An 18,513-nucleotide genomic window follows, 5' to 3' on the forward strand; every position below is an offset into this window, starting at 1 on the left:
GAAAGTCTCACAAGACCAACAGTTCCCAGACCCGTTCACGGCATCGCTGCCCCAAAAGAAGCACTGCTGCAGCTGAGGCTTGGGAAAGGGTCCAGAGCAAAGAGACGAGGCAGCGGGATCATCTCTGCAGTGATGCAAAAAGTGAACTTGGAAGAAGTTCACCTTCTCCTGTCAGCCATGAAGCATGCTGCTGCTTCACAGCCTGTATCTGTGCTTGCCCACATAGCTACAAAACGCCATGTGTTACACCCTGGTTTAGGGGCTGCCAAGGTTGGGGACAAGATCCGGGTGCCCACAGGAGCTGGTTTTAAATGAGGAAGGCTTGGATTTCCCAGATTCAGACCTTCAACCAGCAAGAAGTGGGATTTTCAACCATACAGAGTTACAGGCTTTTATTTCCTCAAAAAAAAAACCAATCTGAAAATATTAGTGAAATTTTTTTTATTAAAAAAAACAAACCCTCCCCCACACACACATTGCTTCTTCCAGGCCACTGACAGTGCCTGGGGTTGCAGGTATTCCTGCTTCGGACCCTAAGCAAATAACCATGTGTCTGACGATGAGCGTGGTCATATTCATTACTGGCTTTGTTTCTTTTCGTATTATTTAGTCAGGTAATTACAAAAAGCATTACATGGAGGGAAAGGAGGTAAAATGAGACCCAGCTTAGGGCACCCATGCAGCCTGGAGCTCCAGCCAGGTATTGAGTGCACTCCCACCCTCAACCCCAGGAGCAACCCCGCAGTAGACAGTGAGATCGCAGCGTAGCTGCAACGTGAGTCCGTTCTCGAATCGGGGAGGTGGCGCAGATTCAGAGCAGCGCGTTCACGCTTGCAGCCACCGCTCTCCGCAAAAGCACTGCGGTAGATGTCTGACCAGCAGCACGTGCTCCGGTGCTCCCTGCTCAGCCCCTCTCGTTGTAAGGACAGAGCAGACTCTACCCCAAGTTTGAACCTTAAAGACAAGCATCAACATTTACAGAGCAAAAACATCACATTCGCTCCCAGAGGAGAGAAGTGAGCAGAAGACCAGCCCACGTGTTCCCCTGCGCTTTCAGGGCTGGGGGACAGTTTCTGGATGTGTTTTGCTAAGGAAGCCCCAGAGATGTCACCGATGTCACTGTCTTTGGCTCAGGGCAGGTTTAGAAATGCAGGACCAGCTCTGTGGCCTTCTGTTCAGGAGATGCAAGAGACACCGGCACTTCCCAGCGGAGCACAGATCTGTCTGTGATGCACTGCAAGTGCCACCTCCAAGATTTCCTACGGTGAAACCTCCAGTGGGTCTTCTTTCAAGTCCTCATGGTCCTCGTTCTCCAGCTGCTCCAGTTTGCTGGATTTCTCATGGAAGATCTCCCCAGGAGTCTTCAAAAACCTGTAATACACTTTTTTAATGGCTTTAAGGGCATATCCAATACCCAGCCCCAGACCAGGCTGTAAATGGCAGAGCCCTTGTCCCCATCAGCTGAGCTCTGGAGTTCACCAGAGGGTACCTGCCATCCCTGGGCTTTGCTGAGCATCCCAGCTCTGCACCCAGGCTGCACCAAGCCTGGGGAGACAAAGCTCAGGACTCACCAGCCCAGAGCTGGCATTTGAAGTTCAGACTAGTCCCAGGGAAGCAGCCAGCACTGAAAACAGGAGGCTCCTGACTCCTTCCACTGTTTGGAGGTGGACTTCAGACCTGGTGTCACCGGGGAACAGGAGGGACATTTCCAGCTCAGGTGGGCTCGGGGACGTTTCCAGCAGCACCAGCTGGACTCCTCGCAGGAGAGCAGACGGATGCTGGCCCCAGGGCAGGCTGCTGGCATCGGATGGGACCCAGAGCCCAGGCATCCCAGCTCCTGGCTTGCACAGGAGAGAGCCCGGACACAAACCCATCGAGCTGTTGCATTTGCAGGGGAGGATCTTGCTGGATGAAGCAGCTGCCAACATCTGGAGCCCACCAGTTTCTCATGCCCCACCTGCACCTCCCCAGGCAGCTCATTTCGCTGATCCGCTTCATCTCACCTGAACAATAGCTTCTGCCCCGGCTCCTTTTTAATAATGTTGAGTTTGTAGTAATGTCTGAGCGCTCGTGACATCTTTTCATATGTCATGTTCATCCTGTTCTGGAAGGAGAAAAGAATTGGGGGGTTGAATAAAAGCAAACACCAACACCTGGCTTGGGGCTTGTCTGCAAGAGGACCACGTGTGGGACATTCGAGGTGGTTCTTGGGCATTGAGGAATGACAAATTTGTTCTCAGCTGCAGCTACCTTGTGGTTCCCCCAGAGCTGGGCAAGTCCATTTGGGTTAACGATCCGGAAGACCTTGGCTTCCTTGTCTTGCCACTTGATGTAAGGCTCATAGCGGCTGTCGGAAAGGAGCTGGTACACGTAATCCCACAGCAACCTGCAGTCTGAGCACCAGTGGAGAATAAATAGTCACAGAGCTCCTGCTAAGGCACCTGTGCTCCGGTGAGGGTCGGTCAGCAACAGGATTGCACGTTTGCAATGATCATGAATATAGGAAGAACCCAGAGCTCAGGCACAGCACTTTTATTGCTAGATCTCAAAACACAGCAGGAACTATAATTTTTCGAGTGGGGAAACTGAGTCAGGGAAGCACACACTGATCCGTGCAGTAAGTGGAAGGGGAACAGATGGGCAGACAGGACAGAGCACAGTCTCATTTCCCCAGGGAACCAGGCGGCAAATTCATATTTACCTGCAATTTTCCCATCCACTGGGGCCGACAGGGCTGTAGGCAGCGAGCAGGCGGCATCTGCCCTGCAGCTGCCCTCCGAGCTGTGATGGGAGAGGTTGAGTGGCTCCGCGTGGCTGCGGGACACAGGCTGTGCTGCACAACCCAGGCAGGAGGAAACAGCAGCTGGGGCAGCCTCAGCACTGCCGTCTGTCCCTGAAGAGAAAGAAAACCAACCCTATGGTGCATTATGGCAGGTCCCAGGAGATCTCACACAGCTCCAAAGCACGCGGGGAGGGATGGCCCAGGGTGGTTATCAGCCCAGAGGGGACAGGTGCCAAGGAAAGCCCAGGATTTTCCTAAGGCAGGAGCAGCAGAAGGTCCAGAGGGGTTTAGAGGAGATGCCAAGTATCATGAGGATCAGATACAGAATAAAAGTTGGAACAGGAGAGCGTACCAGAGTACTGGGACTGCCTCGTAAGTTGTTGTGAGGGCTTAAGGTGTGTATCACCCTACACCTGAGCCAGCAGCAGAGCTCAGGAAAACACTCCCAGAGCCACCTCAATGCAAAGCCAGCCATTGATACCACCCCATCCTAACTCCTACCAAGATCCCCCAAGAGCACCAATAAGCCTCACTGGCCCTGACCAGCCTCACCTGGGGCCTCTCCCACACCACCCAATGGCCCAACAGCTCTATTTAAACTCAGCCCTGGCCCCTCTGTCCTTTCCTAGTTACACCGCTGAACTGGTCTCCAGCCAAGGCTATGCCTCTGCCTGACTGGACACTCCCACCCAACCAAGATCTCAACTTGCAGATAGACTTCCTACTGTAGCTGCAGCCTTACTTGGTCACCATGGACCCACCTGGTGGTCCCTAGACCTGATTCTGACCAGACCTGCTTCATCACCACAAGCTTCCTTGATGACTCGGACTTTGTTGGACCTGGCTGCCATCTCCAGGACTGTCCTGCTTGCCTTGCTGAGGTACTATGGGATGGGTTCAGCTGGCTGAGCTTCAAACCATGGATGTGTGCAACTCACTGTAGCTGAGGGCAGGACAGCTTGATAGGCAGTTGCCATTCTCCACCATACCTTCCCCTGTGCTCCTGGCCTCCCTGAAGGGTGAGTTGAGCAAAGGGCTGCACACCAGTGCTCTTCTTTGAGTTTTTATGTACTGGAGTATTTCATATAACACATCACCTGCAGGGAAGGAAAGTCTGCTCAGATGATTTTGCATTGTAGTAGAGACTCTTGATGTTGTTGCTGGTATTTCTGTGCTACAGAGTAAAACGTTGTTCCCCATCCCAAAGCATCTGCAGTCCAGATGGACTGCAGGAGGGAAGAGGGTTGTCCTTGTCTCTAGGACCCAACTGGCCAGGCAGGACTAAAGCCTGGTCTGCTGGGACTCATCCAGCCCCTCTCAGCAGACCACAGCTTGTGCTGTACTCGGATGGTCCTCAGAAACATCCCTGCGCTCGGTCTAACCTGAGCTCGGAGCTCGGTATCTGAAGTCATCCTTGGTGAGGATGCACAGAGCTTTGCCGTTCATTTCAAACTTGCTTTCGTCCGCTTGCCGAAGGGAATACTCTTTCTCAGCCCATCTTAGCCAGTGGATCACGTCGTCCTTGCTCCACAGTGAGGGCTGGATTCCTGAAACCAGGGGCAGCCTCTGAAACAACTCTGTCTCCATCCTCAAAACTGCTGAGGGGTGGGGTGGGATGTTAGTCTTCTCCATCACCAAACTTTCCTTCTATATTAAGCACTCATAGATCGAAAAAGCCCCCAAGAGAGAAAATGAACCCTGATGACTGGTCCATCTTGTCCCCCTAATCTAGGCAGCAGGGAATGGTCCCTGGGTGGGACACCATGGCTGCACCCACCACATCCCACCCTGTGGGAACTCCTTTTTTTAAGCAGTGTTGACTTGCTCAACATCTACTCACTCAGCCTGCCTGGAAGCCTGAAGATCTCCCCCTCACTGACAGGTGAGTGTCTGGCCTGGGACGGGGCTGGTAACGAAGCTGCGACAACGGGGCTGGAAGAGCTGACTCCCACTTTACCCTGAGGAAAAGAGATCAAACTCATCAGTGCAGGAAAATTCCCAGCTCTGGTCCTGCCTTTGCTTTGGAGGTGCCTCCACCGCAGTAAACACTGCTCAGATAGTTCCTAACTGGTTTCTCATAGCAGCACGATGTGCTGTCTGCAGCTCTTCCACGCTGGCCCTACATTCTCTACCAGCCCCAGGATGAGTTTCTGCTTGCTCGGGACAGCCTTAGCCAGAGATTCCCCTCTCTTTCTCCAGCTCTTTCCTTCAGCAGAGGTACCTGCCCTCATCCAGGCTCCAGATGAGGGTTATTCCTCCCCGCTGCCCCATGGCTGCAGGGAAGGAGCAGATGGAGCCAAGACTGGCAGAGCCTGCAGTGCCCGTGCTGGCTCCTGCTTCCTGCGGGATCCTCAGGTGCTCGTTGGATGCCCAGGGTTTTGGGACAGTGCTTCAGTTCTTTGGAGTTGTGAAAACACAGCTAGATTTTGTCTTAAAAACACTGCATGAAGAATTCTCTAACTTATTCCCTGGTGATCATTTGTAGTTAAGCGCAAATAGCCATCCCAGGGTTTAGGGAGGTGTCCTCTCATCTTGCTCTCCTGCCATTAAGTCCCAGCCCCTCAAGAATTACTTCTCCCTCTCGGCTGCTCCTTAAGGAGCCCCCCCAGCCTCACCAAACAGGGTGAGATGGTCGGTGCTGGGTGGGTCGGCATCACCCCTGCTCCTCTGCCGGGCTGGAGTGTAGCATCGCCCCTGCCCTGCCTCCGGGCTCTCATCCAGAGCCCGGGAGCCAGAAGGGAGCTCAGACCCTGCTTTCAGCCCCGTCTAGATCTTGAAATATTACTGGCAGCCAAGCAGATAATGTTTCCCCTTAAAAATCTATTAAGGGGAATACCAGCAATTTCTCAGCTTCGTTCTCTGGAAAATTAAAAATTTTGCCTGCAAATGGTATTTTTTCGAAGCGGTTGCCAACTCTGGGCGCTTCGATACACCCTCAGGCAGATTTCTGGGGGTGGTTACAGCAGCCAGCGCTCCTCAGCTGCGTGTGGGGCGGGCAGAGGAGCTGAGCCCCCCAAAAATCGGGGCTGAAGAAAAATCCCAGTGTGCGCTGGCAGAGCAGACAGCGGGTGGACACATCGGAAATGCAAAACTGGTGGCCCCGAAACCGGGAGCACGGGGGCAAAGCGCTCCATCCCTCCCGGGGACAACGCTTCCCGAGGATCCGGGGGAGCGGGAGAAGGGCAGCAGCTTGGGGCTGGGCGGGGGGGCGGCTTCACCAGGAGGATGAGCGGTGGAAGGATGGCCGGCTGTCTCGGGATTGCTGGTTTTAGCAAAGCAAGCGGCTGCGTGACACTGGATGAGGAAACCAGAGAAACTCCAGTATGAACTCTGAATGGGCTTCATGGCAGGGCAAACTGGTTTGGATTCGTTCTGATAATAAGCTACGGGGGAAAAATAAAAGTGAAATAAATTCGGGGTGTATTTTGTCTAGAACTCCTCTGAAAAGATATTTTAGTTTTTTCCTATCGGTGTGACCTTGCTTACGATGAGATTTATGGTAAAACCAGGCCAAGTGTTTGCTGTTTCTCTTGCTTCTAAAGATGTCTTGGATGTAAGAAACGCATTCTTCTTTTTTATTACTTTGTACCGATTTTATTTTCTTGCTTTTTTTTCCTGCTTAGCTGCTTTCAGGCGTTTCTGAGACGGCGCTTCCCTGCTTTGGGAGGAAATATTGTCTTGGGGGGGGGGGTCGAGTAGGAAAGCAGAAAAGGGGGGGTGAAAAGAACCCCCAGGCTTTTGCTTTTGGCTCAGTCCCAGCTGGGGGGGGCAGAGGGAGCCCCCGGCAGCTCCGGGCTCCGCGAGGCCGTTTGGAGGGGGATGGGGGATGGGGGTCACCCCACCCCGGAGCATCTATTCCAGCCCCTAATTGAGCGGGGGGGGAAGCCGGGGGGGGGGGGGGGGCCCTTACCTGCATCCCCGCAGCGGTGCCCGGCGCGGCCCCGGTCCTGTCCCTGCGGCTTCGGCGCGATCCTTCCGGGAAACGAAATCGAAACGAGCCGGAGCCTCGGGAGGCAGGAGAGGGGCGGGGGGGGGGGGGGGGGGGGGGTGGCAACGCCCGGGGCCGTGTCGTGTGTCCCCCACCCCGGGGCCGTGGTCCGGCGGCCCCTCCGGCCCCGCATCCGCCCGGGGGGGACCCCACTCGCTGCCAGAATCGGGGCAGCGCCGGTGTCCCCGGGGGTCCTGTTCCGCACGGGCGGAACGGGAGAGCGCGGCCGGGGTGGGGCCCGGGGGGGGCTCGGATGCGCACGGAGGGGGCCGCGCTCCGGTCCCCGCGCACCGCCGGGGGGCGCTACAGTGCACCCACGCGCGCAGGAGCGCGAGGGCACCACTACACGCCAGCCCGCCCCGCCCTTCTCGGTCCCCATTGGCCAGCGGGCTCTGAGCGCTGGGCCAATCGGGTAGCGGAAGGGACCGGGCGGGGCTTAGCGGTTGGACCCCGCCCTCCGCCCGCCTGAGGGAGCGGCCTCGGCGGGGACGCGGTGAGTGAGGCCTAAAGTGGGGGGGGGGCGGCCAGGGCCCGGCATGGGCTGTGGGGCCTTCCCGTGGCGCTTGAGGGGGCGGTGGGGACCCGTTCCGACCCTCTGTGAGACTTGGGGAGGGGCAGGCGGGCTTTTGGGGCCTTCCCGGCCCTGTCTGTGCTTTGAGGGCGGCTCGTGGGCCTGGGGTTTCGGGGCCGGCCTTCGCTGCCGCCCCCGGGCGTTGAGGAGGATGTCTGTGGGGTCACGGTGGGCTCCCCTTGATCTGTGGGGGCTTTGGAGGGGCCGAGGGGCTGCCCTTCTCTGGGCGTTTGGGGAGGTGCATCTGGGGCCGCCTTTGAGTGCACTGAGGGCGGACCATCTGTGGGGCTGGGGATGCCTCCCCCTGCCCTGTGTTTGCTTGGAGAGGGGGCCCTTGGGGCCTTCTCTACCCCCTGTGTGTGCTTGGCCAGGGGCTGAGACTGTTGTCCCTTGAGCTAGTGCTGCATCGCTGCATCTTTTACACTTACCCCATTCCCCTGTGCCATGTGGGAGGCCTCAGGGCCTGGGCTGTGCCTGGTGCCCTGGGGTGATGCTGCTGCTTGTGACCAGCAACCCCGGAGCAGGAACCACCCTGCTGCTGGGTGCGGGTTGGCTGCGCTGACCTCCCACACGTGTTTTGGGTCTGTGGGCTGGTGCTTAAGCGTGTTTTTAGGCTTGAATCTGTGTTCCCTTTCCTGTGTCCTTTCTGGCCCCGCTGTGCTTTGGAAGGGAGCAGGATTTTCTAGGTTTTCCCCTAAACGGGTGCAGCAGGTGAGACCTCAGCCTGCCTCTGCTTGTAGGCGCCTTCTTGTGTGGTGACTTTCCCTGTCTCTGATCCTGCTCTCTCTGTATTGTCTTCTTGGTGACCTTAGGCTTTTCAGGGAAGGGGTAATAGTAATGCTAACAATTTAGGGAAAAACGTGGGAGGCTGAGAACACACCTCTGTAGGAAGAGTGTTTTGAATTACTTTTCCAGGGTTGCTGTGAACCGAAATCCTGTTGTAGCAGTAGGTTATGGCTTTAAGGCAGAAAATTCACCTGTGCTCCCTGTGCCTGCCTTATCCTCACCACAAAGTCGCAATCCTTCCTGCTGGTGTTAGCAGCAATCATGGACTGTTAATTGGAAGGAGCTGTGTCTGGGGAATCAACAGAAGGGCTCAGCTCTCCCTTGTGAGGTGTGTCTTTGTTAACCCCATTGCCCAGACTGATACTACACTGCTGACAGCCACCTGGATTTAAGAGTTATAAATACTTCAGCCCTCAGTTTGTAGAAGCATTTTCAGTGATGTAAGCATCAAAACAGTGAATTATCAGGCTCAGATGTTGTGGGTTAGTCTGTAGGCAAAGCTTCTTGTAAAGGGTTGGTAGTTATTATTCTTCAGACTCAATTTACACATGCCTTTATTACAGTGGAACAATTTTATTTAGGGAAATGGTCACCTTTTACTAAAATAAATAGAGTGATACTGTTTACAAAAAAAAAAAAAGCGCTTTTGCAAATCAGCCTGTACAACAGTTACGTATACTGGCAGAATTGTATTCATTTTCTATAATAACATCCACGTTAGAGGGGCTTGTATGGTCTCATGGTTGAAATGGAGTGGTTTATGTAGATTAATCCTAAATGAAGCCTGTCCAGAAGGCTGTGTCCAGACTTACTTTAGCTTATCTTAAAGCAGTTAAGAACAGGTTAGAGTTATGCTTTCATGGAAATAGGTGTTGTGCTGAGTTAGCTAAATTGGTGTTTGTTTCAAGATAGGCTTATTTGCAGCACGTGAAGTGGTTTTTGATCTCTTTCAGTACTGTCTTGCTGCTAGGGTTGAAGGGGATGAGTTTTCTGTTTGATCTGGGCTTAAAAAAGAGTGATCTTTCTGGTAGGAATTCATCACACTGTTTTTTGGGGGGGGGCCGGAGCTTTCTATTTAGTAGTTTTGCTGCATAAAGTGGAGTGGATTTCAGTGGGCCCAGTCAAGCCACAGATATCTACCTGGAAGAAGTTGTAGTCAAAAGGACCAGACAGGTTATTTATATACTTGTCAACAGTGATGAGAAACAAGTTATAGCAAAGACATCTGAGCTGTTTGATGTAGAGTGCATGTGCCTCCAGGCAGGAAAAGTGACTGAGGTTTGGGAGGGGGGTTTGCTGGGTTTATGGGTTTTTTTCTGGAACGGTTTTGGGACAGTTGTTTGAGTGGAAGGGAAGATAGTAATTCCAGAGCCTCAGAAGTAGGAAGCCTCATCACTGGTCATAATTATGCTGACAGAAATGTATCAGGTAAGGTCCGTGTGAATGTGGCCATGTCTGTTGGATGTGTCCAGTATAAAATAAGTCAGTGTTATACTTTGGTTTTCCTGTGCTCCAGAGGTAGCCTTACCTGCGCTATACACACCAGTAATGTTTGTTTCCTTCCCCAAAGTATTTTTAACCGTCAGAATTGAGAAACCCTCTTGCTTTAGCTAATTTGATCAAAAGTATGAAGTTAGCTCAGTCTTTTTGAGGTGCCTTCTTATCTTGGCATGTTCAGTCTTGCCTTCTCAGAATCAAGAGGTTTCATAACCACTCAGTTTGGGCTTTCTGTTCAGGATACTGTAACTTTTTTTTTTTTGTGACAATTTAGTCTGACTTTACAGATCATGAGAAGTAAGAATCACATCTGGTTTTATTAGTTGATACTTTCAGCACAAAGTTTGGGGCATGCTAGGATGTGTTAGTCACTCGACCTCATCTTGAACTCATTCCATGTGCCCATTACAGGCAGCCAAGTGTTCAGTTCACAGTTTAGCAGCATAGTCAAAGGAAGCAGAGTATAATATTGTTTAGAAGTAATGCTATTACCTCCACTTGAAATACCTGAAAACCCATAAGTAGAAAATTTGGGTGTAGAGAATGGTAAATAATACTTCACCCTTTGTAATGAATTTGCTGTATAGCAATTCACACCACCTTTGTCCCCTTTTGCCAAAAGCTGTGATCATAAAGGAATATTGGCCAAGCAGTAGGTAGTAGTAGTACTGTATTAATAATTTCATCACAGAGTCACAGTCCTGTTATGAAAGTCACTGCATGATGACGGGCCGACTCAGCAGCCAAGTAACCTGTGAAAGGAGACTTGCAGAGCTACCCAAAATAGCACGTACCTGTGCAGTCTCTCTTGGTTATGTCTTCTTGCCAAAGCCGGTGTCGGAAACTTTTCCTCCTGCTAGAAAGTAAATTCCTGTTCAGTAAGTTCAAAGTGAGCCTCCCTAAAACTTCAGCTTGGGAACAGATTCTGGGACTGCTGCATTCTGCTTAGAGGTCCCGGAGGAGTGTGTGGATAATGAGCTCTTTCTTTACAGGAAAAATGCTGAGGTGGTGCCTGCTGATAAAGGCCATTTCAGCTGTCTAAAGGATCTCCTGATTTTTAAATGAATTGCTTAATAGAAAGTAAATTTAGCTAGAGGATCGGTTCACTACTGGCTAATTCAACCCATATCCAGACAAGCAGCATAATAAATACTTTTCTGTGGGGAAATGTAAAGCGATGAGGAGCCGCTACCATTTTTATTTCCACTTTATTCAGAAATAGCATAACTAGAGATAATGGTGAGTTCAGAAATTAACAATTTGGTGAAATTAACATTTTCTGTAGAAGCGACGTGACTGCAATATCTGTTTTTTAGGGGGACTTGGGCAGACTGCTGATGTAAGCCACTCTGAGTTCAGGTTTCTGATTCCAGCATGACAGTCAGCTAGAGTTTGTGGACCGTCTTTTGCCAAGGTTAGTACAATTTTGGGTCCCTGACTTTTGGACAGCCTTGCTGTGTGAATTGTTGTCTACTGAACAGCCTCCCAGTTCTGAAAAATTCCCAAATTTCATCTTCTGTCCCATAACCCAGACTGATCCCATCTGCATTCTGAGGAGCTGAATTGCCTTCCGGTACTTGTTTCTTACCAGTGTCTGTGTAGAGAAGCTGGGACTGGTAATCTAGGCAGCACAAGTGAGAGGTATCCAACCCCGTGTGCTCCAGGGTGAGCAGGCAGTGCTTGAGCATCCCACATGCTTTATCCTGGGGAAAAGGAAGGCAGCCACTGCTGCGTGAGGAGGACCTGAAGGAGTGACTTCATCTAGCCTGCAGCATGGAGGAAGGCAGATTAGCAGCATGAATATCAAAACTGCAGTTTTCTGAGATGAGAATGGCTAGTGACGGAGCTCTGCTGTGGAGCCCAGCACCCTGATTCTGCTACGACATGTTCCCCAGAGATGTTCAGGTAGCTCACAGCAAAGATGGAGCCCTGGGATGTGTCTGCGTGGTGGGAGGGATGGTCAAAGAACGAAAGTTTTGAGGGTTGAGGGATATCCAGCTTCCCAGAGAAGGGGTTATAACAGGAGGGCAGAGATGAGGAATGTGTCCTGTGGTCTCAGGTCTATAAAGAGGGGGGAGATTATTTTTATTGAGACCTTGTTAGCCCATAGCCGCAGAGCTGGTGACTGGAATTCCTTTGCAGCAGAGCAGTGACTGAACTAGGCTGGGTTGTAGCGTAGCAGAACCACAAAGGCAGAGTGAAGTGGGCTTTCACATGAGTGTATGGCAGGAGTCTATTACAGGGAAATAATTACAGATGCTGTAACTAACTGAAGTCCTGGGACTTGCCTTCACTACATCTTATTTTGCCAGCTTTCATGGCCGTTTCTCCTCCTGTCTTGTTCAAGTTCTAATTTGCGGTCGTGATGTGTCCTCAGACCAAATGCTGGCCTGTGTGCTTTTTGACTCCACTTGCACAAAAAAGGGCTAGGACTTCTGAAGGGCAACTGTTTCATGAGCACAGGCCTGAAACTGAGAAGTAAAATCAGTGGCTGTTAGTCTCAGAAGAGACATTGACCGTGGGCTGTAGTTACTGAAGTTCAGCATTCAGTAATTTTGTCAGCAGTGAATTCATTTGGTTGTTGCCTGGCTTTTGCTCTCAGAACAACCTCAAATGTGTTATGTGCAGCTGTTAAAAATGATGTTAATCCCCTGATTGCTGCTGAGTGTGGGAATGTTCAGTCATTTCATCGGTTTTGCTACTGAACGTGCAAATATAGTAATACCCTTGTGAACTGTAAATTGGAACAGGTCGTATGTATCCCACTGTCAGAGTGAGTATAGAACTGGTCAGCAATTTACTCTGAGAATAAAAAACTACTCGGGATCCAATACTGAAATAGCTAAAAGAAGCAAAAAGAGGAGCAAGGGAAATTGGATAAAGATAGAGAAACGAGAGCACAGCTCTTTGTGTGTGTCAGGTCTGTCTTTGCAATTTGTGGACAAATAATATGGATTAAAATTTATTAGCCATACTTTCAGTGGCAAAAGCGTGTATTACAAGAACACGGAAATGAATGCGAATACCAGCTAGCTCTCAAAATAGCGCTAGGTCCCTGACCTGTGTGTTGGGATGCAGTAGTTCAGTCCATCAGTGAATCGGAGAGTTTTCAGAAGGAAGTAGAGCTTGGCAGCCATAAAAGTAGCAGAACTGAACCTTGTGCCTAACGTTCGTCGCAGCCGAGCGGTGTGAGAACGTGCAAGCCCAGCAGCTGCCTGCTCTTGTGACAGCAATATGGAACGGCATATGAGAATTGCTGATTGCTGCTGCCAGATAGTGCTGCGTGTATGGACAGTTTGGCAATGTAGCTTTGAAAGACAGGTTAGGCAGGCAAAAATAATGAGGCCATATTTAATAAAAGAATGGTTTCCTGAAGAAACATAATTCTGGGTCTAGAAAATGTGGCCGGGTCTCTTGGAGCCCAGCCGCGTGGCTCACTCTGCTAGTACAACAGCTGGTGAAGTTTTCTGAATAATCTGCCGTAGGATGTCCTGTTGACAGTCTTGATTAAACAGATGCCCAAACTTCAGTGATTTTCTCAGTTTAATAAATATTGACATTATTTTTCTCAAAGTGGTATCTGTTTTGTAACGTGAATGACTGCAGTTCTGGCTTGGGGTGTTTTGATAGCGTGGAGAAACCGGAGTGAAAGGTCCACAAAGGAGGTGACTAGGGAAAAGGCAGAAAGAGAGAAACTGTTCTCAACCACTGCATTGCTGCAGCAGCAGAGTTCCTAGGAAATTAGCTGAGTGGATTTTACAAGTATCCTTGCTCATGTGTCATTAATATCATCTGCTAGTTCATGGTAACTGGAACAAATAACGGTAAAAAACAGAATAAGGAAGTTTTAACCCATGTGAAAGATGGCTAATTTCTTCTTCCTCTGGGTGGGTGGATTGAAAATCATGGTGTTGCATAATCTCTAGCCAAGGAAAAGGTTACGTCTGCCTGGAATGTTATCTGCTGCAGCAGTTGGTAGCTATGAATGAGTTCCCTAATCCAGTGACATAAATGTTCTGGCAGGCACTTGCAGACTTCCTTGTAGTCTGATGCTTTCTGAGAAGACTGCTATTCGTCAGGTGTTCATGACTGGTACAGACTCAGGAGGTGGGAGTTTACATCCCATAGCAAAGGCATTTTCAACAGATACGGTTTTCAGAAAAAGATTACTGCATGTGTTGGGAAGGAGTCTTTGGAGAATTTCAAAAATTTTTCCTTATTTCTTCTAACTTTGTTCAGGAGGCCAATTAAGGAATAGAGAAGAAATATAGATTATTTAAATTTCAGGAAGTGGTGATTTGCTGTTACAATTTGATTTGTTAAATCTATGGAGTTTCTCTAATACATATGAGCACAATCTTTTTTTCTTTTGTGGCCTGTTTTCTATAGGATCTATTTTGTTCTTTTTCCTTTCAGACAGACCAAGTTGCAAATATGAAAAATCATACGATTACTCAGCGATCTTCGGATCAGATTATTCAGATATATTTGTGAAATGGTTTCGTTTCAATGTAAAGCACCTCAAAGCCTCAAGTTTTTGCGAATCTCCACAGTTTGTGAGATCCATTCTTATGGTGTGTAAACTAGGTAATGTTTGAGTCATTTTGGACTGGACAGGTTTCAGGTTTTGCCCTTAATGCTGCTTATCTCTGGAGTAAGCTGTACTGCACAGCAATTTAAAACCTTTTTGAGTACGATCGAAAGCCGTTGATTTGGATGCTGCACTAATGGAGAAGAATATTGATCACACACATTTCTTGGGTGTGTGTGAGCTACAGATGCGAGGGGAGGCTTTCTCATTATCCCCTCCCAGAATAGTCCCATATTTCAGACCCTGTAATGGGGCCCGAGCGTGTGCCTGCCCTGTCCGGGCAGCACCCTGTCCGGTTGCAAGCGTACGGCTGAAGCTGTGGTCGGACACGCGGTTCTGACTGCTGCTGAGCGCCGTGGGAGCTTGCCGTGACTCAGCTCTGCGTCGCTGCTCCCAGCCTGCTGAGATGGTAGTCCCCTCGCAGGGCTGTACGATGGGGCTCTCTCAGAAAGACCCAAATGAACGTATTTGATAGCAGGGAAATGCGTTTATGTGCAGTTTGGCCGTCAGACTTTAGGAGCAGTGATAAACAGCTGGGTTTGAGCTGGTTAGCTTTGAATGTGCTGTGCAAGATACTGAAGTGAAACCAGTCTAATTATGTCTGTTACCTAGTGCTGGATGAGCAAGGGGGAAACTGGGTTTCTGTTTACTGGTAATTGTAAAGCTGTGGAGAGCTTAGCGCGTTAGGGCTGTGCTATATTTAAATGGTACCCTGTCTGTCAAATGTCCCGATTACAAAATGTTCTTTGCCGAGATCATGCGGTGAGCCTCTCTTTCAAAAGCTGTTTTTGAAACTCTTGGTTGTTTTCAGAAAATTGGTTAATATGCCATGGCCGTGGCATCTGTATCTGTCCTCAGCTTGTGGTGCTAAGTCATTCGAAGACCATTTTAAAGATGTTGTGGACGACTTAGTTATGGGAAGTGCCATTTCACCACTTGTAGAGTGGAATTACTGCATTTCTGAAAGATGAAACTATAATTAATGCAGAAAATAGACTCTTCTCCAGTCTCTCACCCTGTGTGTTGCAGACACTTAGTGCTATCTTTAATTAGGAGACTGTCACAGCTGAATTAAAAATAGCAATTCAAAACAAAACCTTCTGTGAACTCGGGCCAGCCAGATTGACAGTCGTGAGACTTAAAGGCTTTACTTCCCGCAGAGCAGCTGGAGCCCTGGCCGTGAGCACCCCAGCACCCTTGTGCTGCCCCGGCCGGGTCCCGCAGACAGGGCTGGAAGAAGCATTCACCTGCGGGTGCTGAGTGTGCCGAGCCCTCTGCCCACGGGAGGTTTGGTCCAGGTTTACCACCAAGAGGTTCACTGGGTGATGGTGGTTTCTACTCTGGTTGACTGCCATACCAAAAACAGCAAAGTCATTTCATGCAGCCTGCATTAAGAACTCTAGAATGTCACGGTTTTGGTCACATCTGATTGGGATTGAGTTGAAATCCCAGGGTTAGAGAGAGCTTCTTTGTACGTTAATAGACCCTTTAATTAGCAGGCTTCGCAGTAAGACCTATCTTCTTGTTAAGGATTTATTAAAATCATGCATAAGCTCTACTACTGGAATATGCTAATTTATTTGTGAATCTCTTGGACTATTCAGCAGAGGAGTTGAATATTCCGCACAAGGACAGACTTTGAAGACTGTTTCCTTGAAATAAATACATTTTTAATAATCCTAGCCTTTCTTTTGCTTGTTGTCTTTGAGATAAACACTCACAAAGCCAGCTGCAATTTTGGCCAGAATATTGATGGGTTCCTTGCTTGTCAAATTAAAAATGAGCTGGTGTGGACTGTTCCGGAATACATTTCAATTTTAGAACTTTCCACTTCCAAGAGCGACCTTATTCAGTGCCCAAATGGGCACCTTTCCTCTGCATGAACACCTCATTATGTGTGTTGAAATAGGCATTGTCTCTGCTTTTTCAATTTTGTATTTTTTTAGTGCTATTTTCCCTTTTTTAGCTTCCACAAAATATGGCTACAGTTCCTGGCTGATTTTGCTGAAACAGGACACTAGCCAAATATTTTTTTGAAGGAATTATTAGACACATAAGAACAAACGTAATGGAATATTCTTAGAAAGTGTTATAACTGTGCTTGGCATGTAAAATATTTATCTAGACATGTAAACAAAGCAAGAGGTGTCCTGCCAATGTACCATTGTAAACATTAGTTATTTTGAAATCTTGAGCAAGATGTTTTTCCGTTCTTGAAAATAAGGTATCGAGTTCTTCGCTGGCTTAAATTGACATAGTGCTAATGGCTGGCTTTACCTAGCTGAAATGTTAGCTCCTGCTCTCACCTCCCTAAAAATAAATCAAGAAGTGCTTTCCTGAAGAGCTGCAATTGTGCTCAGTAAAACTCATGTTTATTTTGGTTTCAAATTACTTTAGTATGACTTGCAGAGTTTACTAATGTGCCTGCACTCTAAAAGGTAGGCCTTATGTTTGTTCTGCTTTGTGTTATTATCTGCATCTTCATGTGAATTAGACAACTTTCTTGATTTTGGAGAACTTGTGGTTTCTACAGACCATGCTGACAGTCTTCACTTGGCTTGTGCGGCCGCTCCTGGGGAGTATCTCAGCCCTGCGGCTGGACAGGACGGCTGTAGCTTCGGTGGCTCTATCTGAACTGGCTTCCAGCAACTCACCCTGCTGACTGTCCTGGTGAGATACGGCGATGCCTGGTGGGGATGCCAGATAGTCACCCTGGCAGGGATCCCATGCCAGCCTGTCTCATACCAAAGCTAGGCAGAGATCTCCGGAGCTGGGTTATGACGCTTGAGTTTTGCCAGCCCTGGTCCTGCTCTTCCACACCGGACATAAGCTGCTGCTGGACCTTTAATCGGAGATGGCAGCGCCTGGCCCAGAGCACCAGGGCTCTGCGCTGCAGGTCAGGGGGCTGGCTTGCTGTGCTCTGCCCTCTACCCTTCCAGTCCCCCTTGTACAGCCCCGCTTCAGGACCTGGAGCCACGGTGGAGGTAGATAGGTAGATCAGAGCTTATTCAGGTGTAGCAGTAAGCACTGAGCTCCTCCTGGCTGTAGTACAGATGAACTGCTTCTTCAAGATGGGAATATTTGCTTTCAAATTTAATTGCATTTCATTAAACAGTAGAGAGCTTCCCTCAGTTTTTTTTTGTTCTGTATGCTCTGTTATTCTGAAATCTCTTTGGTGAATAGCACTGTAACTGCATTCAACTTTCAAAAATCTGCCATCTATTGTTAGTTTTTCAAGCTGCTGCCATGTAGTTGGTTAAAAATGAATGGCAGTTGGAGTTGTAGCAGATGAGCTGGGAATGACTTAGCAGTTACTTGTTGGGATCCCTTCCAGAGAAGGAAGGTGGAGTTCTAAGCAGCCCACGGCCTTTCTAAAATAAGAGTCAAAGCAAGTAGGTGCTTTTTGCTATGGGTAAAACATCAACTAACTTTTTGTAGGAAACTAAAAGCTCAGTAAGTGAGGATTTTTGGTTTAGTCTGAATATCCTCTCTACTGATATGCTGCTGTAAAATAATCCACTCGTATTGAAACTGTTGTGTATTTCAGTATACATGGATTCTTAACACACCGATCCTCGTAAGAGGATCTGCACTGGATAGCTGCTATGCCAAAAGCAAATTGGGTAGCGTATCCTTTATGGTGCTGCAGGCTGGGTGGTGGTGCTGGGACCCTGCTTTGCAGGTGAAAATTGCAGGTGGTGGTGGCAGCAGCTCCAAGCACTGGGCTCCTGACACTGTCTGCGGCTGCTGGCTCTCCTGAGGCTGCTGTGGTGGAGGAGGCAGGAGGGGGTTATGGCGTGTTCAGCCCCTCCGTTGTGAGCTGAACTGTTAATTTGTACCCTGCTCTCTTCTTGCTGATTTTTGGGGTGAACGCTGTACTGCATGTTTTGAAAGTGCAACAAGCTGCCCTGCTCTCGAGCATCGTGTGCTCTGTGTGGATTTTTATGGGCCTGAATGATGGTAGCCTGCCTCACCCTGTGTGGGACGATATTAGTGATCAGAGGCTGTTGCTCTTGCTTTTCATCCCCCCAACCTGCTTAACAGGCTACAGGTGCTTTCTTGCACCTGTATCTGGACAGACTAGGTAATAATTGGGCACCAAAGAATTAAAAGCTTGCCCCCAAACCAATGTAATAACAGTACTTGCAATATGTTGTGCGTATGTACAGTACAAACATGAGTGAGTTAGTCAATTAGTGACAACATGTTTTTATTGTGTTGGATTGATTAGTTTGTTTTTAAGTAAGGTATCTCTTAAGGCATCTTTCATGAATCAGGTGCTATGCAATGATCAGACT

At 49.1% G+C, this 18,513-nt stretch overlaps 2 protein-coding genes across 4 annotated transcripts in view; one reads left to right on the forward strand and one right to left on the reverse strand.

Moving 5' to 3' along the window:
- Positions 1-424: 424 nt before the first annotated feature.
- On the reverse strand, positions 425-6,745 carry ETV7 (ETS variant transcription factor 7). Its single transcript, XM_075443202.1, has 8 exons — positions 6,693-6,745; positions 4,623-4,740; positions 4,165-4,329; positions 3,772-3,879; positions 2,702-2,893; positions 2,251-2,393; positions 2,004-2,104; positions 425-1,371 (listed from the first exon to the last, which is right to left on the reverse strand). Exons 1-8 carry the CDS (start codon positions 6,696-6,698, stop codon positions 1,260-1,262), a joined length of 945 nt encoding a protein of 314 aa, XP_075299317.1. The 5' UTR covers positions 6,699-6,745; the 3' UTR covers positions 425-1,259.
- A 440-nt stretch (positions 6,746-7,185) lies between these two features.
- The window catches only part of KCTD20 (potassium channel tetramerization domain containing 20), a 30,058-nt gene continuing 18,730 nt past the window's right edge, over positions 7,186-18,513 (forward strand). The window contains exons 1-2 of one of the 3 annotated variants that reach the window (XM_075442937.1): positions 7,215-7,263; positions 10,941-11,038. The gene's annotated coding sequence lies outside the window, so the exon portion shown is untranslated. Of the gene's footprint in view, positions 7,264-9,429; positions 9,556-10,940; positions 11,039-18,513 lie in introns of those variants that run through there. The other 2 variants (XM_075442938.1, XM_075442939.1) reach the window with 2 other exon arrangements.

Source organism: Opisthocomus hoazin, chromosome 25, assembly GCF_030867145.1.
Source record: "Opisthocomus hoazin isolate bOpiHoa1 chromosome 25, bOpiHoa1.hap1, whole genome shotgun sequence".
NCBI classification, from domain to species: Eukaryota; Metazoa; Chordata; class Aves; order Opisthocomiformes; family Opisthocomidae; genus Opisthocomus; species Opisthocomus hoazin.